The sequence below is a fragment of the Astyanax mexicanus genome, chromosome 1 (assembly GCF_023375975.1).
Source record: "Astyanax mexicanus isolate ESR-SI-001 chromosome 1, AstMex3_surface, whole genome shotgun sequence".
In the NCBI taxonomy this organism is placed as follows: Eukaryota; Metazoa; Chordata; class Actinopteri; order Characiformes; family Acestrorhamphidae; genus Astyanax; species Astyanax mexicanus.
This window is the reverse complement of record NC_064408.1, coordinates 13,379,226-13,404,773: the sequence shown is the minus strand read 5'-3', so window position 1 is coordinate 13,404,773 and position 25,548 is coordinate 13,379,226. Positions and strand designations below refer to the sequence as shown.

General features: G+C 39.6%; 1 protein-coding gene across 10 annotated transcripts in view; it reads right to left on the bottom strand.

The window, feature by feature from the left end:
- Positions 1 to 25,548, bottom strand: part of cita (citron rho-interacting serine/threonine kinase a) — a 155,581-nt gene that overhangs the window by 79,554 nt on the left and 50,479 nt on the right. For 9 of the 10 annotated variants that reach the window (XM_022665832.2, XM_022665834.2, XM_022665836.2 and 6 more), the window contains 3 exons: positions 13,815 to 13,920; positions 11,002 to 11,145; positions 8,353 to 8,472 (listed from right to left, as the gene is read on the bottom strand). In XM_022665832.2, coding sequence (XP_022521553.2) covers positions 8,353 to 8,472; positions 11,002 to 11,145; positions 13,815 to 13,920 — 370 coding nt within the window. Of the gene's footprint in view, positions 1 to 8,352; positions 8,473 to 11,001; positions 11,175 to 13,814; positions 13,921 to 25,548 lie in introns of all 10 variants that reach the window. The other variant, XM_049467718.1, reaches the window with a different exon arrangement.

Sequence of the window (25,548 nt, the reverse complement as noted above, 5' to 3'; positions counted from 1 at the left end):
AGGCAGCAGCATTAGCATTAGCAGAACAACACTGAGCAACCCTGAGTGTTCTGGTAAGCTAGGGCAATATTAGCTAGCGGTTTGTCACACAAAGCTTGTTTTAATGCGGTAAACGCGTAGACTACAGTCCAATATACTCACCTTTGAACAGTGAAAAAACAAGCGCTTAGCGGGGTTAGTGGCTAATGCTAATACTGCTCCAGCAGTGCTAGCCGGGGTTAGCAGCAGGCTACAGGCTGTTAATACTCATCTCTGAACGGCGAAAGAGTTTGAGCTTAGCACTGTTAGCAGTTAATGCTAATACTGCTCCAGCCTCAGTGTTGGAGAACTAAACTGAAACTCCTGTATAACGCTGTACTTCAGTGGAGTGGCTTTACTGCTCCTTAATACCTGACTGGTAAAATTCATACAGGCAAACTGGGCCCAAAAATTGGGCAAATTCAATAATTTTATGTGCACCTTATAGTGTAAAAAATCCGGTATTCAGTGCTTATGCACTGTGCAGAGTGCCTATGCAAGTAACCTTCAAATAAAGTTTTACCAAAAACTGATGATTTGTATATGCAGTGTTCCGCTGAGTCAGAATCTAAAGAATAGTGAACTAAATTGTGAATCAAATCGCTGTGATTCAGAGATTTACACCGCCTACTGCTACTGCATTGGCCATGAGAGCCAGAGGTGAGAAGAACCGCAGGGAATTAAGTGTGTGTGTGTGTGTGTGTGTGTGTGTGTGTGTGTGAAAGAGACTGCCTGCTCGGCCTGCCAACCACAGGCCACAACGGTCCCATTAAAAATGCATTACATTTAAAAAGGCTCGAGGGCTGATAAACAGAGGGCTGTAAAATGATGACTGCAGCATTAGGGAGAGTGTGGAAAATACGGCTCCTTTTAAAGGCGCTCTCTATTTCAGAGAAATCACGTCACGAACTGTACAGAAAGAGCGTGGCTGATTAATATATGCACCAGCCTAAAGCTGATAGTACTATAAGATTTACTATTAAACGTACACAACTTTCTCCCAACCCCAAACCCATCAATCAACCAAGTCGTGTTCAGAGTCTGAGTTCCGCTTGAGGCTAATGTTGCTAACAGACCTAATGAAAGCGTACAATGCAGTAATTAGCATTATGCAAACTGCATGGTTACATCACACGCTTACCTCAAGCCATGTTAAAGGGCAACTCCACTAATGATTCTCATTTTCTGCATAATTAAAAGGTTAAGACGTAAACAGAGATAAGTAGAGCAGTTTGGTGTGAAATACTCCATTCTAGAGAAATCTAGCAAAAGTTTAATAATTCGGATAATGAATAAATTAATAGAACGCTATTAAAAAAATCGGGAATAATAGGCACCTATCGAGTATATAAGTAATTAAGTTGAATTGAGTTGAATTCTCTGTATCAGCAGATACATAAAAATCTGGCATAGGCATCAAAAAGATATTTGTCATACCGCTAATTCCTGAATTACAGTGGCTCGCAAAAGCTTGTGTTCATACCCCTTGAACCCCCTTTTTTTTCACTTATTGTCATCTTATAACCACAAACTTAAATGTATTTTATTGAGATATTAAGTGATAGACAGACACAAAGTAGCCCATCATTGTGAATTGGAACGAAAATTATACATGTTTTTTAAAAATTGTAATCAAATCAACATCTGAAAAGTGAGACATGCAAAAGTATTCACTCCGCCTATATCAATACTTAGTAGAGCCACCGTTCACTGTAACTATAGCTTACATTTTTTGGCGGTATTTTTCTTATATATCTCTTCCAGCTTAAAGAATCTAGAGACTGAGATTTTTGCCCATTCTTCTTTGCAAAATAATTCAATATCTCAGCATGAAAATAGTGTCTGTGAAGGACAGATTTACAGTTGTCCTGTGGACAGATACTCCCACCTGAGCTGTGGATTTCTGCAGCTCCTTCATAGTGACCATGGGCCTCTTGGCTGCTTCTCTAAGCAGTGCTCTCCTTGCTGGATCTGTCAGTTTGGGTAGACAGCCACGTCTTTGTAGGTTTGATGTGACAGTTGTAGAATACTTTTCTATTTTTGGATGATGGATTGTACAGTGCTTCTTGGGATGCTCAAAGCTTGGGGTATGTTTTTACAACCTAACCCTGCTTTATACTTGAAACTCCACAACTTGATCTCCTTGATCTTCATGATGCTGTTTCTTCACTAGTGCTCTCTAAGAAACCACTGAGGTCTTCACAGAACAGCAGTATTTATACTGAGACTAAATTACACACAGCTGGACTCTATTGACTTATTCAGTGACATCTGAAGGCTGTTGATTGCACTAGGTTTTATTTAGAGGTTTCAGAGCAAAGGGGGCTGAAAACTATTCAGATTTTTATTTGATTAAAATTAAATAAAAAACATTTTAATGAAGACCACGTATTATTTTCATTCCACTTCACAATTATGTGCTACTTTGTCATGGTTAAAATCATAATAAAATACATTGAAAGTTATAGTGATAGTAAGGTGACAATGAGTACGAATACAATAAAAATACAGTGCTGGAATCACTGTTTTACGTACAATATTTTGCATATATACAGCTCTGGAAAAAAATTAAGAGACCACTTCAGTTTCAGAATCAGTTTCTCTGATCTTGTTGTTGTTTGATTCTTTAACATTGACAACATTTCTCCCAAATTCCAAATAAAAAATGTCATTTATTTACAGAAAATGAGAAACGGCTGAAATAACAAAAAGATGCACAGCTTTAATGCAAAGAAAACAAGTTCATATTCATGAGGTTTTAGGAGTTCAGAAATCAATATTTGGTGGAACAATTCTAGTTTTTAATCAGTTTTCATGCATCTTGGCATGTTCTCCTCCACCAGTCTTACACACTGCTTTTGGATAACTTTATGCCAGTCTCTTATTTTGTTCCAGAGCTGTTTGTATATTTTTTGGCAGGACACTTTTTTTTGGGTAGGTTTAAGCAAGCTGCCTTCATCATTTATAATCAAGTTACAACCATGAATCAGCAGAAGCTCATCAATACCAAAAACAATGACATTATGTTTTGCTGACAAACTTCTCGCCATATCGTTTAAATTCGTGTGTACGATATCAAGTGACTATTTCCTTTTAGCGTACGTTCTTGCAGTGATGAGCTAAAGTTTTAGCTTTTTAAAGCACTGAAACCCATGAAAGGATGTAAATGTCTTTTAATTCATCTGATTCGTGAGATTAGATAGTTAGATAGTTTTCTGTCTGAACTCACATTTTGAAGCCACATTTAGACACAGCAGGTCTAAGATCAATATGTATGAGAATGGGAGCTGTAATGATTGTCTGAGGGGGAGTGCTGTAGACTGAAGCAGACTGCTATCGATTGCAGGGGCAGTGTGGACTGACTGATCAGAGGGAGGACAGTCCTGTGAGACGGTATCACCGAGACGCTAATGGCGTTACTTCATTTCAAACACTGATAAAAGCTAATGTGTGGACACGACAGAGCCCCCTGGCCTTTCCAAACCATCAATCATCATCATTCTAAAATGGGTCTCGCACATGAAACGGCTAATTAGCCATTTAATTGGTAATGGAAACGGGCTCCTGAGGTCCACTGAAGGACACATGAACTACTTCATCTGTGAGGACTGTCCTGCTACCTCCACATCTCTGTGATCTACAGTGAATTTACTGTCATTTAAGGTCTGTTTATATACATTACAGAATTAAGTACCTGCTACTAATTTGTCTGCACATTTGTGGACGCCTTGTTTTACAAGGCATGCGTGGTCAAGTCAATAGTACATAAAGTGTGTGCATGAAAGCATTCAGGTACTTTAAGCTGCACCCATTGCTGACACAGATGTGCAAATGCACAAACATACAGCTTGCCAAGTCCCTGTAATGAAGTACTTTCAATAGTATAGATCTCACCGGAGCAGATTACCTCAAAAGACCCCATTTCACCATATCTACTTTCAGAAATGGGTTAAAAGAGGTATAAAGCTACCAGCACCAGAGCTGTGTTGCAGTGAAACTGTGTTCTCTGGAATGGTGGTTCTTCACCCAAAACCTTTGGGATGAATTGGAGATGAGGTGAGTTGGTCATCATCCAACATCCTCAACTCACTAATGGACTCATCGCTATTGTCTGCATTATTATTAAATGCAAGCAAATCCTCATAGCAATCCTCCAAAATGTATAGAAAGCTTTCATTGGACCGTAGATACAGTAACTACAACAAAAGCAGAATAAACTCTCTTTAATACCCTTGATTTCAGGAAAAAACAATGAAGACCGTATATCCCAATACTTTCGTCCATATAGTATATAAGTATATGATAAGAAAAAGCTAAATTAGGTGTGAAAGAATATAGAGAAGTTACTATAGTATAGTGTGTTAGTCTCAATTAAATACATTTGAATCAATAATTAGCATGATCAATATGTTATTCAGTTTAACTTTTATGATCTCTGGTTAATTCCTTAGAGTGATTCATATGTTACCATGGGTAACACATGGGCCGAGATGGGCTTAAAGGCCTCTTCTCAGAGTTGGTACAAAAACTGTACATTTAATCAGTATCGTGTCGGCTTGACTATGTATTTTACGAGACGGAAACTTACAGTGCCTGATTTAAGATTAGAGCAGGCTAATCAAAGGTCGGGTTCGACCTCAAAGATGTACACCCCTCAGTTGTAATCGGTGGAACTTCAGATCTGTTTTAAGAGGAATCAACTCAAATGCTACACGATTGAAAACAAACACAAAAAATAGCCAAATAAAAGGTTTGAAAAACATGAAATGTTTGATTTCTATTCACTAAATATGGATTTAAAAATCCAAAGTTTAGGAAAGCATGTATAGGATGTTATGATTTTTTTATTCATTATATTTTGACAGTTGTGAAATTACTTCAAGATTTTTAAATATTTTAATTACAATTAATGTCAGGACTTTTAGTATGTTTTTTTTTTTTTTTTTATCAAAAATGAAACTTTTTTTTTTTTTTGCTTATGCTCTTACACACCAGATCCAACATTAATCAGGAACTCATTTGACAAAATATTTTAGGCATATAATCACATTGCAAATGTATAATGTTAAATGAGTTTGATCTGTGTGCGTGATCTGTACGACGTCATTATCAGTGTACACACTCAAGTGCTGGTGTTTGCATCACCTTTTGCACTCTCTCACATTTGCTCTAGATTGGTCTTTCTAGCCCTCTCTTTGGTGCAGCTTGCCTATACGGGGAGGGCACAGAGTGCACATTTAGCTATGTCGTAGATTCATTTTAAAAAGCATAAATCTGAGCATAATATATAATGATATGTATAGGGTGGGCTGTGTGTGCTAGACAATATAACCTGGGGTCATATAGCTGAGCTGGGTGTTGGTACAAAAGGTGTGATAGTCATAGTGTGTGTGTTTGTGGGCATATGAATGTATGAATGTATGGGTGTAAGAATGTGCTGTTTCTCTACAGGATGTATTTTTATTCAGAAATAAAAAATAAAAAAAACACTGCATCGAGATGCCCAACAGAATTTCGTACTCAACCCCAGAGCTTCCTAATCACGTCTGGATGCTGTTGCTGTGGAGATGAAGCTCTCGCGCACAGAAATGAGTCATGCTGTTATTTCCTTTCCTCCCAAACCTCCTTCTCTCCTCTGCTGTTATTCTCCTTCTGCACAAAATCGGCTCAAACTCTCCTTTTTTATTCAACACTTCCAACCCCTCCTGACTATCATTCTCTGTAACAGGCTGTACTGCATTAAAAAAAGAGAATCACGACTCCATTTATGTCCATTAACGCCAAATCAAAGCACCTCTTTGTGACTCACAAGTTCATAATATTAACATGAAAAAGAGAGACGCAGAACAAAGCATCTGAAGTTTCTTCAAAAGTTATTTTTCAGAGGATATTTCAGAGGAGGAGAGACTTCAATAATTATTCAGTCTGTGAATGCAATCAAAACCTCACAGCAATTCTCCAAAACTGAGTGAAGAGTCTTCCTTAGGCAGTGGAAACTCTTGTTTAATACACTTGATTTCTGAAAAAAACAATGAAACAACACACCACTATAGGGACATACAATGTCTGTGTGTGCATATTAGGGGTGTGCTAAATCATCTCACACAATAATATCGCCAACATTTTTTAATATTACGAAAAAATAACCTGAAATATCGTCCTGAAGTATCACATCAGGGTTCTTTTATATTTTGCTGTTTTTAGCAAAAGAAAAAAATTACACTGTTCTCATTTCCCATTATATATCTACTAGAAACAGATTATATCTGTCCAGTATAATTGATTTTACTTTAATCCTGGATATAAGGAGATATTTGGAGTGCATTATTAGTATCATGACATTCTGGATCATTTACTTTTACAAATCTGATAAAATTCTTGTATTTTTTAATATCTCAGGTAGGGCTGTGCCATATTTCATATCTAATGCAATAGTAAATTACATTTTCATGTTGTTGCAGTAGTGTATTCTTTAAATATATATTTTTTTAATTCAGTGTTTTGTCATATCGCTAAGGGTATCGTTGGAATGGAATATTGTGATATTATTTTAGGGCCATATCGCCCACCCCTAGTGCTTTTATGTGTGTAAGTCGGTGTGCATATGTGTGTGTGTGTTCTGAATGTCAACCAGTAGTTGCAGGCCTCATTGAGCTTGCTGCAGAATCAGCTCCGCTCCATTAATCGTATAATGTGAGAGAGAAAGAGAGGGGGAACGTCTGGGCTGAGTAAACGTTTTATTTCTTTGTCCTTCAAATGGTGCCACTGACAAAAGCATGCCAACACAATCATCAGGAAAAAAAACCTCGGGGTGTGTGTAGGCTTCCGTGCACTGGACGGACTGCACTGCGTCACACAGCTTCCAAAAAATCACCCAAAAATGAATATCTTGCCACAACAAACAGCATTTTATGATTCCTTTAGCCTTCAGACTGTTGCTTCTGTACATTTGGTTGAGGTTAAATGTGGTCTGCACTGTTCCCTGTGTGGTTTGGGTGGTTAGTGGTGTTAGTTAGCTTTGCTGTGGAGCTATATAAACAGCTACTCACTAAATGGGCTGAAAGATGCACTCTCAAGAGGGGAGTCTGGTTAGTGGGGTTTAAAAGGTAAAAATCCTCTTCCCTCCATGAGATTTGTTTAACTCACATATTTGTAGAATATGTAAGACTAAGAGAGAGTACAGCCAAGCTGGCACTCTGTAGCCATGTGCCAGCTCCATAGTTCTATTTATTGGTTGAATAGCTGTTAATCAAGGAACTGCAGCTACAAAGCGACCATGGAGGTTTTAAAGTGAGCATCTCACAGAGCTGCTGTAATCCTCTACTTCCAAATACGATCTAGTTTGCTCACAGTTTTGGCTAAATTAAACATTGGCCAATCGTTGGTCGCATATTTTGGCTGGGACAAAACGATACACAGCTGAACAATTATTCTAGCTTTAAAAAACACAATAGGCCTGGAATTCTGAGTTTTGTCACAATATCAGTTTAAGACAGAATGTTGGATACATAACGCAATAGGATTACAACACCAAAGACATGGAATTACATACTTTAGGGTGATGCTGCTATATTGAATGCTGCTAAAGAAAGCTAACCTCAAAAGTCTATTTAAGCAATAATACACAAGAGGGAGTGTTATAATGTGTAATACTGCCCTTTAGCCTCAGCACAGCAGTGCCAATATTACACGTTACGGCACAAACCTCAAGTGTATTATTGTGATTATACCACAGTTTCATTATCGCTGTTTATTTAAAGGTTTAAGTTAATGAGTTAAAGTGGATAAAAAATATGATCTGTTTTGTTATAAACACTCAGCGAGTTAAAATAGTTTCATTACTGCTCTGTTTGTAGCTGTGCAGTTTGGTTTGTAAGTGCTGAATCTTTGCTAGGCTACCTGTATGTGGCGGAGTAATACATGGAGAGCTTCGGTTACAGTGCATTACCGGCTGATAACAGCACTCATAGAACGCCTCTCAGCCAATCACATTGCAGAAATTAACTGTGGAACTAACTGTGGTATAATTGGACAGAGCATATGCCTGAAATTCCATGTTTTGGCATGATGCAGCTATACGGAAAGTGGAGAACAAAATCACAGTCTCTAGTGAGTCTCAGCTGGGGGGTTTTATCTACTATGCACGACACTTAAAGTATAGAATAGGGTGCTACATTATGAGCAGCAGTTCTCCGCAGTAATTTGAATATCGGGCTGATAAGAGTAATTACCTTTTTCCCCCCACTAATGAGCAAATAATAAATTGGTCTCTGACACTCTGCGGTGTTGTGTAATGAATTTTGAGTGATGAGGTTGCGTAAGAGCACACCCTACCTGCTCTTTAATCTCCTGCAGCTTGTTACTCTGTTCACGGATGTCGTGGAGCAGCTGCAGAGCCTTGTCATCCTCCTGAGAGACTTCCACGCGAGCCTGCTCCAAGCTGCGTTTCAAACTCTACACACACACACACACACACACACACACACACAATTATGCAGGGTTAGGATAACTGTCATATGATGATGCACAGGCTGATACACAGACCATACGTCTTCCTAAAGGCACCTCTGTCATAGACAGACAACCCAGGGCATGGTATCTATCGATCTGTACTATCCGCAATCGTGCTTCAGTGGCTGATAATGTTAGACCTGGAATAATAGATTAGATAGGGCCTCTGCTGTGCTCTCACTGCAGCTACAGATACCACACATCTGCCCTGCCTTGATAAATATGTCGTCAGATGGATTCAGAGCAAAAAGGGCATCATATTCCTTTATCTACTATAAAGTACAGCTACACTGTACCAGAAACGAATTACAGACACACCTGTTTAAAATACAATATACACATCCTATTACTAATTAATTAGCCTATTACAATTTCAAGCAATCAATGCATCAAATAATTAACCCTTGTGTGGTGTTCATATTTTTGTTTCTCGTTTACTTTGTTACTTGTATTTAATTCAGCAAAATTAAGCAATTTTACATTAAAATGCTTTACACATGCTTGCTTCACCTAAATTGCAAGCAATATAAACAGCTCACATGGTTAATATTTGCCCTTTACCTTTCTTATGTTACATTACTTTCAAAAAGTGCTACTCTTTTTTTATTAGTTTTTTAATAAAATGTAAAAGAAAATGAATTAAACTCAAGATATGAGTAGAAAAATAGAAAATTGTTTAGTTTCAAATTTACAAATGAAGCAATGTTTATTAGCCCTTGGCCAAACCTACTGTATGTAATATAAATGTGTGTGTGTGTGTGTGGGGGGGGGGGTGTACAGTGTGTGTTTATCGAAAATGTGTTTTGATAAATGTTTTTCACAAAAAATTAGCCAATGCCAATGAGATTGTGTTAGAAAAAATATTTTTTTAGTATCATTTGATGAAAAATGAAAACGGGTCCCACAGACCCGAACACCACACAAGGGTTAAATATAAAAGAAAAGGTGCAGTTAGTATAACTACAGGTTACGATTTCTAGTTTCTGAGCTAGCTTGCTTTCACGCTCTCTCTTTTTCACTCTCTCTCTGTATCACTTCTACAGGTTACCTGTGTGAGGGAGGAGCAGACTAATTGATCCTGGTCCAGTGTCACCACACTGCCCAGACCAAACCAGCTTGCCACCAACTTTATTGTTATGATTTGTGCTGTTTTGTGTATTTCTTTAGATTTATAATAGCAGTCTTTTATTTAACTTTTATGTTTTTTTCGTAACTATTTTTGTGCAGTAAGTAAACTTCAAATATGATATAAAGCCAATGTAGAGCTGTAGGAAGAAAGGCCTGTTCTTTTTTTTCTCTTCTATTTTTCGTTAATCAGGTACGGAGATCTATAGATTTATGTTTTTTTTTTTTTTCGTTTTTTTTTTTGTTAGGTTTAATTAGTTTCTAAAATTGAAGTTAGTTTGGGTTGTTTTTTTAGGCTGTTTCACACCAGCACTATTTGGTCTGGTTAAAAAGGACTCTGGGTCATTTGTACTCCTAGTGCGGTTCGATTGAGCAGGTGTGAAAACAGTGGAGATCTCGGTCCGGTCCCAAACAAACTCTGGAGTGGTTCGCTTGTGGTGAGAACTGCTGAAAAGGTTTAGTTTAATCTGATATATTAGCCAGATAACGCTAATTAACACAGCAATGAACAAACGCTGTTTCTGCTCCATGCTGTTTACATGCGCGGTCTGTGCTGTGTTCACTGCTTGCAGCAGCACGACTCTATTTACTATGTGTACATCACCTTTGCACGTTCTATTGAAATTTTTTTAGCGTTCTGTGTTAAAGCAGCTTCACAGCTCTGACGAATCAGAAGAAAACAACATGGTTGCATGGTTAATTAGTTCGTATTTTGGTGTGTTTAGGTTTATGCCTGTGTGGAACCAAACCAAACAGAGAAACAGAGGGAGAAACTCTCCAAGTAAACAAACTCATCAACTGATTCAGACCAGAGAAACCAAATAAAGGTGTGAAATAGCCCTCAGGCATTCTTATCTCTGATATTAATGCGATCATTGATTTCAAAATAAATTTCTGTGGTTGGCACTGTTTTTGGTCTAGGTGTGTTTCGGTCTTTAACAATCCAATCTTTGTGTTTCTATACAAATCAGCCACAGAATATGGGTAGAATGTGATTACAAGATTTTCGCACTACTATTGACATTATTTAGCTTGTAATGATAAAATACATAAACAATGTCAGTTAAATGCTGTAGTCCAAATACAAAGTTGTTTTTTTTGCTCATTTTTCCCTTCCCCCCCCCCCCCCCCCCACATTTGTCTATTTGAAGCCTGTTCCTTCACAAAAACAGAAGACAGATTTCAAGCATGTAAGCATATGTATTCAGATCAAAAACATGCATTATTCCAGTGTGTCCAACCTTTGATCTGGTACTACAGAACTCCCAGCTATCAACCACCTACTCAGATCTATGCAGAAGAGATAAATCACACAGAGCTGAAGGCTCTACCAGTCAGGACACTCACGCTGCACTCGGTGATGTAGGTGGCGAGGTCCTGCTCCAGGATGCTCCTCTGCGTCTCAGAGGCTTTGAGCTCCACATCCTTCTGCTGGAGCACTGACTCCAGGTCCGTCATCTTACGCTGGAAGCGTGAGATCTCCTGCTCCATCTGCGCAGCCACAAACACAAGCACCAGATCTAAATGCATTTTACAGCGCAGCTCAGGTCACACTCGGTTATTAGCCAAACACCTTCACACATGAGAGGATAAAAAAAATAAATAAAAAATTTCATGAACACACAAATAGGGCTATCTTGTTTAAGAAGTAGGATTCAGTAACTGTTTCTTATTCAGTAACAAAGTATTTAATGAGGACTGAATCAATCAGTACCAACTAATAACTATTCAGAAAGGACTGAATCGCTCAGTGTCTACCATCAACTATTCAATTTAAATAAATTCTTAGTATTAGTATTAGTACATGTGTGCTATGGTGTAGGTTTGATGCAGAATTAACAATTGGCTTAAAGTTTCAGCTGCAGTATAGCTAATACGAGGTAAAACAATGCAAGGACAATGGACCAGACATAAAGAAGGTTTTCATTACAGTGCAAACTAAGTTAGTATACTAATAATATAAATACAAGACAAGAATTTGATTTTACTTATTCAGCATCTTTTTTTAAATTTCTGATAATTGTTGAGTATCTACTATAAATGATTCAGTAACTGCCATTTACACATTTGTCTTTCTACCACAAAACTAAAGTGGACACTCAGTATATGCATATACACTGTAAACAAACAATCAAAAGTAAATACATTAAATAACAAAAAATTAAAATAGACTGCTTTCAAGAATATCACTATATCACAATATGGATTTTTTTTTTTTCATTTTCATATTATTGCCTATGCAATGGCGCTCCCCTGATGCAAAAACAAACATATTCCCACATTTGTCATGTCTAAAAGGTAAAGGACAATACAGAACACACGTGCAGACACACGCGCAGACAGAGACACGCGCAGACAGAGACACACGCAGACAGAGACACACGCAGACAGAGACACGCAGACAGAGACACGCAGACAGAGACACGCAGACAGAGACACACAGACAGAGACACGCAGACAGAGACACGCAGACAGAGACACACACACACACAGGCAGACACACACAGTCAGACACACACACAGGCAGACACAAACAGGCAGACACACAGGCACATTTAGAGACACACAGTCAGACACACAGTCAGACACACAGGCACATTTAGAGACACACAGTCAGACACACAGGCAGACACACAGGCAGACACACAGGGAGACACACAAGCAGACTCAGAGACACACAGGTAGACACACAGTCAGACACACTCAGAGACACACAGGCAGACACACAGTCAGACAGTCAGACACACAGGCAGACACACTCAGAGACACACAGACAGACAGACAGACAGACATACAGACACAGAAACAATAAACTGACTTAAACAGACTCAATGCATAATATCACAAACCAGCAAAAGGATCCATGCAAACAGTAACTTGTTGCAAATTAAACAAATGAAAAATCGATCAATTAATTGGGGCTATTAATAAAAACGGAAGGCCAGATCGACTGTAGGATCTGAAAGTGAAGGTTAGAAACCCCATTAATCCCTTGCAGGTTCAACTGAACACCAATTACTTAGTGAATTAGCATGAAAAATGCAGGGGAAATACTGTATTATTGAACCTCTTTCTTACAGCACGTTTACTCTCTCATTCTCTTTCTCTCTCTCTCTCTCTCTCTCTCTTTCCATTCTCCCTCTCCTTCTTTCTCCCCACACACAAACACATACACACACACATGCACACTGCTGATGTCACAAACACAGAACGAATAGGACACTCTAGGGCTGTCACAATCAATTACACTAATAATTAAAAATCTGAACTATATGGAATCACATATGCAAATGTAAATTTTTAAGAAAAAGACATTTAACACTTTGGGAGAAAATATGTTAATATTTAGACAGATTCCTGCAACAGATTTAGCCATAATTGTGCTTCATTCCAGGGGCGAACGATTAATCGTTTTTTGATTGAAATTGAAAAACGCATCATGACATTGTGTGCCGTGGTGTCACCGCGTTTGTAGTCTGTAGTGTGCTGGGGATGTAGTTTGGGCTCATAGGAACTTCCACGCTCAGTGGGAATGACAGGAGGCACAGAATGAGTTGTGGCAAGCTTGACAATTATATATATATATATATATATATATATATATATATATATATATATATATATATATATATATATATATATATATATATATATATATATATATATATAAAACAATGCTATACAGCCCTGTGAGCTGCTGTTGTGCCACTAATCAGCCAAACAGACCAGACTTAACCAAATTATTTTTAAACCCAACCAAAAACTTACGTAAATGTACATATTTCAATCTATGGCCAAACCACAGTATTGGAAATGGGTCTGTAAAACCATATCTAGGCATTTTTTGCCCCAATCAAAGTAACACACTTTCTATATGGACATTAGAGAATAACTTAAATACTGCGTAAACACATTCTACTGCACCTTCACATAATCTAGAATTGAACACATATCAGTATATTTATTGTGTAAACACACATTCCAAACAATTCCTACTGAACTAAGAAAACCTGCTACAGACAGCACACATTCAGGTGCGCAGTAGGAGAATGAATTACCTCCAGTAATTATAATATTTTCTACATTAAGTCCAACTAATTAAGTGTGACAGACCCAGAGTAATCACAACACACAAGCTTTCCCTCAAAGCACAATCCTACCTTGTGACATTTGTCTTGGGTGTCTTGAAGTTCTTTGCTTTTGAGGTGCAGTTTTTTTTCCATGGAGTTGGTCTTGGCAGGAGAGTTGAGGCCTGCCGCCACTGATCTAAAAACACAGAGACGGAGAGGAAGGTTAGGCTAGCCAAGCAAATTACGTTCATCTAAAAATAAGCAGCATGAAAAACACTATGATGGAAATATCAGGAAAAAATAAATAAATAAATAAAAAAGTCAAAGCCTGTTGGGAAAGAACGCACACCCAAAATCACGCCTGTGTTTTGATCTCGCTCTGAATTCATTATTCATCAAAAACACAAAGCGGAGCCTCTTTACTTGTCATTCATAAACCAGGACAACACAGCAGAGGTTTTAGCTCAGTTTGTGGAAACACTCGTCCAATTAAAGTGTAATTACAGTGCATGGCAGTGGAAAAATAGCTATTTTATTAAACGCAAGTTGAGGAAACTTAGACATGAGGATCCGGACGGGACTAACTTTACCGAATAAACCACGGAGTTCAGCGAAAAACAGTAGATAATTCAGCCTGTAATTTTCTCAGATAAAAACTAATAAAAACACATACATGGTCAATCCGGACTGGAATTAGATCTCAGAGGACCCCCATAAAAGAGAAAATTACCCCAGGACCTCTTGAGAAACTAATCCCATCCAGATAGGGCTAAAGAAGCCTGTCTAGTCTATGTAGAGAAGAATTGCCAATAGAATCAATAGAATAGGATTTTCTAGAGCAAATAGTAAACATTTTAACACCACGCTAAATGCCAAGGATGTGCTAAAGGGGTATAAACCCCACTGAATTGAGCTGTGGAGCAGTGGAACTGTGTTCTGGGGAAAGATAATGCTCAATCCAATAGTTTTGAATGGGGTGAGTTGGAGATGAATTGGAGATGTGGTGGGGTGGTAAACTTCCAAAATCTATTTCTTAAAATCCATTTCCCACTAACATTCTCGTAGCAGAATGCAACCAAATCCTCACAGTAATGCTCTAAAATATAGTTCAAAAGCTTTTTTCTGGATAGTAGAGACAGGTACTGCAACAAAAGCAGAATAAACACATTAATACACTTATTTTCCGAAGAAACAGTGAACGAGCAGATGTCCCAATACCTCTGTCCATATAGCGTAACTGCAAAGTCAGCTCACATATACAAAGTACACATTAGCATAGAGGCTGCTGAGGAAGTAGAGGAAGAGAGATAGAGAGTGAGAGAGATTAAAGGAGAGAGAGAGAGAGAGACACCAACCCTAGATTACTGAACTGAAGTGTTAATCACACTATACTAAGAGAGAAAGAGACAGAGAGAGACAGAGAGAGAGAGAGAGAGAGAGAGAGAACTCATGGGAGGTGGTGTGATATCACTAGTGATTATAGAGGTTATAGAGAGAAATAAAGTAAATGAGCCAGCGTGAGAAAGCGTGAGCGTATGTGAGAGCGAGAGACCTCTAGAGAGAGTGCGAGAAAGAGTGTGAGAGAGAAAGACAAGGAGAAAGAGCAAGTGGATGAGTGAATGAATGAGTGAGTGTAGAGCAGGACAACTATTAATTCGATAAACAAACATGACAAAAGAAAATGTTTTAATAAAGATGATCTGATTTTTAAACTCATTTTCAATATTTCAATATCACCCAGAACCCGTGCGAGGCCTGCGTTGTGGTGGCTAAAGGTGTTCTTACATTTCACAGGTTCTGCCCTATATGCATCATTACAATAATAATTATTACCATATAAAAGCATGTATTTGTAATGTGACAGCGTTCTGTATAATTACAACATCTTTGCCCTTTGTAACAAATCAAACCTTTTGAAAATTGGGTAAAAATTGGTAGTCAGTGTAAATAAATGCACTGGGTGCTGCTGCTACACCAAGAGGCAGACTATGTGGAGTCTATGAATACATGTCTATGCTCATGATCAGAACAGTGATGGCGGCGCACTAGGATAAGCTAGCGTTACGGAATGTAAACGGGGGTTTTTAATAAGCTTCTTGTGGACTTTTTAAGTTATTAATGCCTCATTTTAAAATGTAAGAGCTCTCCGGATTCTACCAAGGAGGTGTGGAGCTACATTTAGCCTGGATAACTGTGTAAAAAGCTATTTATCAGGGCCAAATATGCCTAAAAAGGTTGTTGTAAAGAGTGCTGGGCTAAAAGCACAAAATTGCTGGATCTCAGAAAGCTGTGGGAAAGCTGTGGGAAACCGGTGGGCTATTCAACAAAGCTATGTACTTTTTATCATGTTTTATTACACCCAAAGTCAATTTTAAACCGAAGTTCTCATTTAAAGCTCTACTTACTAAAAAAAAAGTTGGGTTTAAATCGGGCTTGGGCTCGGGCTTATAATGACAGTTTATGGGGGAAATTCAGGCTCGGACAGGACGTGCATGGGCTCAGGCCGAGTTGGGCTGGATTTTTTGGGCCTGATCTAAGCTCTAACCCATATTTGAGCAATCAAGGATTTCCTAAAAATAAATAAATAAATCAATAAATAAAAGAAATAAAATAAATCAAGCTATCAAACGATCCCGCAATATTGGCATAGGGTTTTAAAAGAAATGCACTATTTACAGTATCTGTCACTGGCTGCCGTTCCATTATAGGATGCTGACGTCAGTTTTCTGCATTGAAACTGGGTAGACAGGGCCAAACATCGCTTTTATACTGTTCACATCAATAATGGAATTGTATTGTATCGAACAAAATGAAGAAATATATCATGACAAAGTTTGGTCATATCGTCCAGCTCTGAGTTAAAAGTAAACATTTCAGAGAAAAGTTTATATATATATATATATATATATATATATATATAAGCTTTTTCTGAAATTGCAACATTTATGTCTCAGAGAAGACTGACGAAGTTGATTACGTAAAATTAAGATTTGTAGAATTAAACTGAAGCGTGCGTTAACGAGAAGAGCCCAAATCCACATACAGTTTATTTATTCCTGTTCTTCTTCTGCAGGAGTCTTTAAATAACTGGCTCGCTCAGTCAGAGTTCGCCCTGGGCAGTTGTTAAATGATTTAACACCCTCCCCCGTCATTTACAGTGCAGACTTTATGAAGCATGTACTGTACGTGTTAGGGTGGAAGTGTGTACGTTTAATATCCAGCCATTTATAGCAGTGTCCAATGAGAACGGGATGACCAGAAGATTGCATTTTGCAGTGGGTAAAACGCACTCGTGCTTATTTACTTCAAAGACGGCAATAGATGTGGGATTTGAAACACATTGGTTAGGTCAGTGCTAATAAAGCTTATAACAGCCTATAATGTAGTGCAATAATTTCTATTACATATCCTTTGTAAACTAACAACATATGAAACATTGATTTGTGTTTTGGGGCTGATGATGATTGCTGACTGTCTTTCAGTGGGATTAGTTGAGTTCCCATACAGATCGAGGACAGTGCTGAATGCCACAGTAACAGTAAGGCCTTTAAAGATAAAATGCACTTTATTTACTCCCTGTGAATCTATGCACCAGCTGACAGAGCCCATTATTTCTGTGCAGAACAGCACTATGGAGTTCAGCTAAGTGTCCTTAGCTATCTTTGCTGGCTCTGCTGATTCTCAATGTACAGGACTGAGGTATACACTCTTGAGAGGGGTAACCAGTTAGTGGTGTTAAAAGAACTTGTTTTCGCATCTGTCACAAGGAGAGTTAGTTTTACATATTTTACAAATATATGAGTTTTGAGCTAAAAGGAAAAAATATGAAACAAACAAACAAATACATAAAAATTACACACAGGCTTCAATGGATTGCTGTAGGTAAGTGTGAGGTACTTGTCTCATGTAAAACTGCTGCAATTCACAAAATATAAATCATATGGTCTCAAAGTCATCTGAATTATTAGTAGTTCTGACGATCGACTAATGCCATTACATAGCGGAATGAAATTAAAATATTGACGCACTAATAATTTAGTGTAATATAATAGAATAGAATGTTTTTAAGAGAAGCTTATTAAAGAAAATATTAAAACATTAAATAAATATATTTCTTACATATTAATAAATACATGGTTACATTTTTTTATCAAGCACACAAAAAAACAATAGATTAATGGACAAATCAAAGAAATTAACTGTAAGCTGATGTAGCATTCTCCTCCAAGCGTGTTGAGCTGTACAATGATATTGCATTAGCAGTTGGGCTAAAATATGAGTGGCATTTCTAAAGTCTCCATTTCATCTAATCTGATCTGAAGACAGAGTTTCAGGGCCACTGTCTGCATCTTATGTTTTGCTGCTTAATTGTATGCCTGTTGTATGTAAAAAAATACAAAGTTTGATATCAAATAGAGAATCAGAGAGCTAAACATTTTAAGAAGTGTATCCCTAACTAAATATGAGATTTTGTTCAGTACCAATTATTGGTATTGGCAATTAGCATCACAAGCTGGATGTTATGATGCATGGTACCAGGAAGATTAACTTGTTTTAAATGAATGGGCCTGTTCTTCTCCAGGAGTTTCTTTAATTAGTAGCTGAATGTGAGTCAAATTACAGCTAAACATCAGATCATTTCCCAAGCAGGGCAGCAAAACTCTGTTTAATCTGCTTACCATTCATACTCCTGAGTCCATCCAATAAAGCTCTCACACACACACACAATATTGGCAGAAAGATAAGGTAATAATGCGTATCAGCACCAGTTCGGATGGTCTTATCGGGTGGGCTCATTTCTACAGTTGTCAGATTGTTTGTGAAGCACTTGAGGACAGCTCTGAGAGATAAGCGGAGTTCAGCAGTCACAGTAAATAGGGATAATATAGAGAGAGGACTGTGCCCATGAGCAGCGTGTTATCACCTTAAACCCACCGATTTGGCACCACTGAGATACGAAGCCGGGCACAAGTCATTCCCTTCTTAAATCACTTAACCCTGGCAACCCAGCACGCATGCATGCAGAGAGGCTTTATATCGCTGCCTGAGCCTATTACACACACACACAAAAACACACACACAAACACAAACACAAACACACACACAAAGATCTGTGTCTGTGTTGGTCACCGTATTTTTTGCACTATAAGACGCACTTAAAATCCTTTAATTTTCCCAAAAATCAGCAGTGCACCTTATGTATGAATTCTATCAGTCAGGCTCTGAGGAGCAGTAAAGCCGAAGTACAGAGTTATACAGGAGTTTCAGTTTAGTTCTCCAGCAGTGAGGCTGGAGTAAAATTAGCATTAGCCGCTAACGCGCCAAGTGCTAGCTTTTTCTCCAATCAGAGGTTAGTATTTCAGACTATAGCCTGCATATTTACCATGTTAAAACAAGCTACGTGTGACGAACTGCTAATATCACCCTGGCTTACTGGAACGCTCAGGATTCCTCAGTGTACTGCTGTCGGGTGGCATTAGTCGCTAACCACTACCGGTTAGCCATTAATGCTAATGCTAATGAAAAAATTCAGGAATCTAAGCTTACTGTAAATAAATGTAAGCGCTTTACTCACTCAAACAAACAGTTTTCAGGAGAAAAATCTGTATAAATTTACAGCCAGCGCTCGTTTTTACTTTTATTTCAATTACATTTTTGTTCTCTTAGCTTAGCTTTCCTTAACTTAGTTAGCTACCCCCCACCACTGCCCAGCAGCGGATAAAAATACTCATATTGCAAGGAGCAGCAACAGGAGCTCCTCAGATAAAGTTCTGTTCTTATTTCTTTTCAGGTAGGACAGAGTAGGACTTTTAATTCAGCTCCTGCCTAATTAGAAATACCTTATAGTGTTTCTTAAAATGCATGGAAATAGAACAGAAAAAAGAACGTTCATTAATAGTGCGCTTTATATAACGGTGTGCCTTATAGTGCGAAAAATACGGTACCTGTCTGAGAGAGAAGCAAATTAGTTATGTTTATCTGGCAGAAGTTGGATCCAGTCCATGTTTGTTTTTGAGTGCTTGTGAGCATTTTGTGTGTGTGTGTGTGTGTGCATTCAGAACAGCTGCTGCTTTATTAAGACGACCCACACTTCAAGCTGTAGAGGACTCTTGCCAGGTTGTGGTCAGGGTGCACTGAAGCAGATGAAGCAGCTGTGTCTGACTGGCCGATTTGTTCCTGCGTCCAACGACATTAAACAGCATAACTGATGCCACAGAGGAGGAGAGCGAGACACGGATTAGCATGCAGACTAAAGCCTACGCAGTTACATTTCAGACTTTCAAAAAATTCACTCTAAATACTTTTTAAGTGCTGTAATAGGAACTTTTTATACAAGAAAAAAAATGCCAAACGTCATGGGAGAGCAATGTGTAAACTAATTAGGAAACGATACCTCAAAGAACGGCTAAGGAACACGCAAATCTGTGTAAGTCGTGCTGTCTGACCCATCTTCAACTGAAATAGTTATATATTTCTAAAGGGGTCAGTGAAGAGACATATGATCATCACATCTTCCTCACAGTACCAGTTGTTCCGTTTTCGATGACAGAAGAACAGAGAGAGATACAGCAGACTCAGTCAGAGCTGGGCAGTATACCGGTTCATCCGGTATACCGAAGGGAAAATTAAAAAAGGTATGCATTTTTCTAATACCGTCATATTGCTAGAGGTTCTTCAAAGAAAAAAAATCTGTTGCAAAGAAGCATACTGGTACAGGTCCCTAGCTAATGCTAGTCAGATAACCGCTCTTGCTCTGTTCTGCCTGAAGTGAAATCAGAACAGTACTTTATTTGAGGAGCTCCTGTTGCTGTTACTTGTAATATAAGTGTTTTTATCTAGGTAAAACAGAAAAACAACAGCTCTGATCAGGGTCTGATCATTTTTGTTTCATCCAAATGCACATCTCCACGACTTTGCAGACAAATGTTGCTTTGAATTGTTTCTCAAAAATCCATGTTGCCAGTAGATGGTTTTAGATAGTATTAGTTCATCTTTGATGGTCAAGGTGGTTACATAAGCCTTGTTTACACCTGGTAAGCTTTAGGACAATATCTGGGTAAGATCAAGCCACTTACAAATGCAGGTATAAACACATCTAAGAATAATTTAAAACATATACAAATTTGATCACTGAAACCACTTCAGGAGACAACCAAAACTAATTTCCCAGTACAACCAAGAGATGCACAACCAGTGCAGACATGGATAAACAATAATAAACCATAATCAAAATTGATAATAGGCCTAAAATTAATTTGATAAAAAAACAATTGTTTAAGCAATGTTGACACAGAATCTTCAATAGTAAAATGTGTCTCAAATCCTGAGAGATTCATTGAGTAGAAAATTACTTAACTAACTGTTCTTATGTATTTGTTGGCTTCTCTGTCAATAAATGGAAAACACTTGTACAGCAAATTTCCATGACTTTTCTAAAACGTTGTGTATTTTTATTTTTCCAAAACTTATCTATGCCTGGAAATTGCTTTTTTGAAATTCCATGGCTTTTCCAGGTCTTTCTTGACCGTATGAATCCTGCTCATCATGATATAATCCAGATACTACTCACATGAACTAGGCAAATGTAAAAACTGATCACTGACAGCTTAACCATCTTGGCTATTGACCAGCAGAGTGCATTTTTTCCTTTTGTTATTTATGTACTGTCTGGTCCATCAGCATGACCAACAATAATGAAGTTAGCTCTACACTATATGGAAAGACATTGGGACACCAGTTCACTCACCATTTCTTCCAAAAATCGGGGGGAATTACATAAAAGCTTATTCTGTTTTTTTTTTTTTTTATAACTGTCTAGGGAAGATTTTCTGCTGTATTGTACAACATTGCATTTGACAAGAGCAGAAGTGCGTTACTGAGGTAAAGAAGTTCCCTCCCTCCCTCCCTCACACCTCACCTCTAACTTCCCAACTCATACCAAAACTACTAGATGCAGCACCATCATTCCAAAGAACTCAGTTCCACTTAAAAAAACTGTTTAGTGACTGCAAAACAAAGTCTGCTATCAGAATTGAAGATTAGATTATCAGAATCACAAAATCAGTACCACCAGCATGAAGCCCCTAATAGCCTTCTGTTTTCCTTATCGCTGTTCAGACTTACAGCAGATTAGAACCGCTCCGTTATATCGAATACTACACTTCAAAGAGTAGGAGCTCATTTTAATGCACGACCATCCTTCATCACAGACGAATATCAGACTGGTTGAGCTGAGTGACTCCGCCCACTAAAAAAAAAAACAGCTGGGCTCCACGCCTACAGCGCCTTGAATATAAAACACTCGATAAATGAGAGCAAACCAGCAGAGATGAAAAACAAGCTATTTTCCCAATGCTGACTCCTGTCAGCCGTGAATCAGATGTGTGTCAGCGACAAATGGCACACACACACACACACACACACTCTCTAAAAATACAGCCTAAAATCCCAGCTCCCATCAGACACACCACAGCGGCACCAATTACTGATACACCAGCACTGCACATCTCAGAGAGAGAGAGAGAAAGAGGGGGACAGAGAGAAAGAGGGAGAGAGAGAGAATAAGGCGAAAAAAGACAGAAAGATAGACGGGCAAGTGGCAAGAGATAAAGACAAAGAAAGAGAGAGAGAAATAGAAATAGAGAGAGGAAGACAGAAACAGTAAACAGACTGTGAGTGCTAAAAAAAGAGAAATAAACGCAATAGAGAGAGAGAGAGTCTCAGCAAACAAACCAAAGCCCAGCAGCTCATGTGTATTCATGATTTGACCACATGACTGACGGCTAGCCAGCAGAGAGCAGCACCCCTGGGGCGAGGGACATAATATAGCAATCACCGGCCAGAGACGGAGAGAGAGCGGACGAGCGAGAGAGAGAGAGAGAGAGAAAGAGTACATGACAGCATTGATTGAAGCAGACACACTGGCTGAGAGTACAGGCACTGTTTTCATTTCCAGACCCTCCAAAACCTCCAGCCTGAATTCAATACACATGACCCCCAGCCTCACACTCGACCCACACCCTCATTCTTGCACCTGCCTCACAGCCTCATTCTCGCACTCGCGGAACCCACAGCCTCAGACCTGCAATTGCGCATGACCCTCAGCCTCAATCTCGCACTCATACAATCTCACAGCCTTACACTTTTACAAGCCATAGCCTTAATGTTGCACTCGTGCATGACCCCCAGCCTCAGTCTTGCACCCATACAATCCACAGCCTCGCGCTCTCACAAGCTAAAGCCTCAGACTTGCACTCTAGCATGACCCACAGCCTCAATCTCACACTCATGCAATCTTACAGCCCTACGCTCTTACAAGCCATAGCCTCAAAGTTGTACTCACACATGACCCACAGCCTCAATCACGCACTCATACAATCCGCAGCCTCACGCTCTCACAAGTCACAGGCTCAAAGTTGCACTCACGCATGACCCACAGCCTCAATCTCGTTCTCTCACGAGCCATAGCCTCAGGCTTGCACTCTCGCATAACCCACAGCCTCAATCACACACTCTCACAATCCACAGCCTCACGCTCTCACAAGCCATAGCCTCAAAGTTGCACTCTCACATGACCCACAGCCTCAATTACGCACTCATGCAATCCACAGCCTCACCCTCTCACAAGCCAAAGCCTCAGTCTTGCACTCACACAAAACCCACAGCCTCAATCTCACACTCATGCAATCCACAGCCACACACATTCTTGCACCTGAGGAACCCACAGCCTTACGCTCTTACAAGCCATAGACTCAAAACTGCACTCGCACATGACCTACAGCCTCAATCTCGCACTCATGCAATCCACAGCCTCACTCTCTCACAATTCACAGCCTTACACTCTCACAAGCCATAGCCTCAGACTTGCACTTGCACCTAACCCACAACCTCAATCTCACACCCATACAATCCACAGCCTCACTCTTTTACAACACACATCCAGTCTTGCACTCGCGCATGACCACAGCCTCAATCTCACGCTAATACAATCCACAGCATCACACTCTCACAAGCCATAGCTTCGGTCTTGCACTCGCACCTAACCCACAGCCTCAATCTCACACCCATACAATCCACAGTCTCACTCTTTTACAACACACAGCCAGTCTTGCACTCGCGCATGACCCACAGCCTCAATCTCACGCTAATACAATCCACAGCATCACACTCTCACAAGCCATAGCTTCGGTCTTGCACTCGCACCTAACCCACAGCCTCAATCTCACACCCATACAATCCACAGTCTCACTCTTTTACAACAAACAGCCAGTCTTGCACTCGCGCATGACCCACAGCCTCAATCTCACGCTTATACAATCCACAGCCTCACTCTTTTACAACACACTGCCAGTCTTGCACTCGCGCATGACCCACAGCCTCAATCTCACACCCATACAATCCACAGCCTCACTCTTTTACAACACAGCCAGTCTTGCACTCGCGCATGACCCACAGCCTCAATCTCACACCCATACAATCCACAGCCTCAATCTCACACCCATACAATCCACAGCCTCACTCTTTTACAACACACAGCCAGTCTTGCACTCGCGCATGACCCACAGCCTCAATCTCACACCCATACACTCCACAGCCTCACTCTTTTACAACACACAGCCAGTCTTGCACTCGCGCATGACCCATAGCCTCAATCTCACGCTTATACAATCCACAGCCTCACACTCTCACAAGCCATAGCTTCAGTCTTGCTCTCGCGCATGACCCACAGCCTCAATCTGACGCTTATAAAATCCACAGCCTCACTCTTTTACAACACACAGCCAGTCTTGCACTCGCGCATGACCCACAGCCTCGATCTCACGCTTACACAATCCACAGCCTCACTCTTTTACAACACACAGCCAGTCTTGCACTCGCGCATGACCCACAGCCTCAATCTCACGCTCATACAATCCAGAGCCTCACACTCTCACAAGCCATAGCTTCAGTCTTGCTCTCGCGCGTGACCTACAGCCTCAATCTGACGCTTATAAAAATCCACAGCCTCACTCTTTTACAACACACAGCCAGTCTTGCACTCGCGCATGACCCACAGCCTCGATCTCACGCTTACACAATCCACAGCCTCACTCTTTTACAACACACAGCCAGTCTTGCACTCGCGCATGACCCACAGCCTCAATCTCACGCTTATACAATCCACAGCCTCACTCTTACAACACACAGCCAGTCTTGCACTCGCGCATGACCCACAGCCTCAATCTCACACCCATACAATCCACAGCCTCACTCTTTTACAACACACAGCCAGTCTTGCACTCGCGCATGACCCACAGCCTCAATCTCACACCCATACAATCCACAGCCTCACTCTTTTACAACACACAGCCAGTCTTGCACTCGCGCATGACCCACAGCCTCAATCTCACACCCATACAATCCACAGCCTCACTCTTTTACAACACAGCCAGTCTTGCACTCGCGCATGACCCATAGCCTCAATCTCACGCTTATACAATCCACAGCCTCACTCTTTTACAACACAGCCAGTCTTGCACTGTAGCTTTACTTCACTTTACTTACAGCCTGATTCTCACGCTTAAACAAACCACAGGCTCATTCTTACACTCACCTCACAGCCTCATTCTTTTTGTTGTTGTCACTTAGTAGCCAATTCTATACAGTAAGCAGAATATTGACTAAAAGCAGATGTTTATCTTTGGACAGCCTGCAACATCACTGTAGTTTATTTTAAACCATTACCTGCAGTGAGTTCAAATGTGACTAGCGAGTTCCAGCGCAACTTCTAAAACTTCAAAGTGTTTTGACATCAAACAGAAATACGAGAATTTCTTTGAGGTGA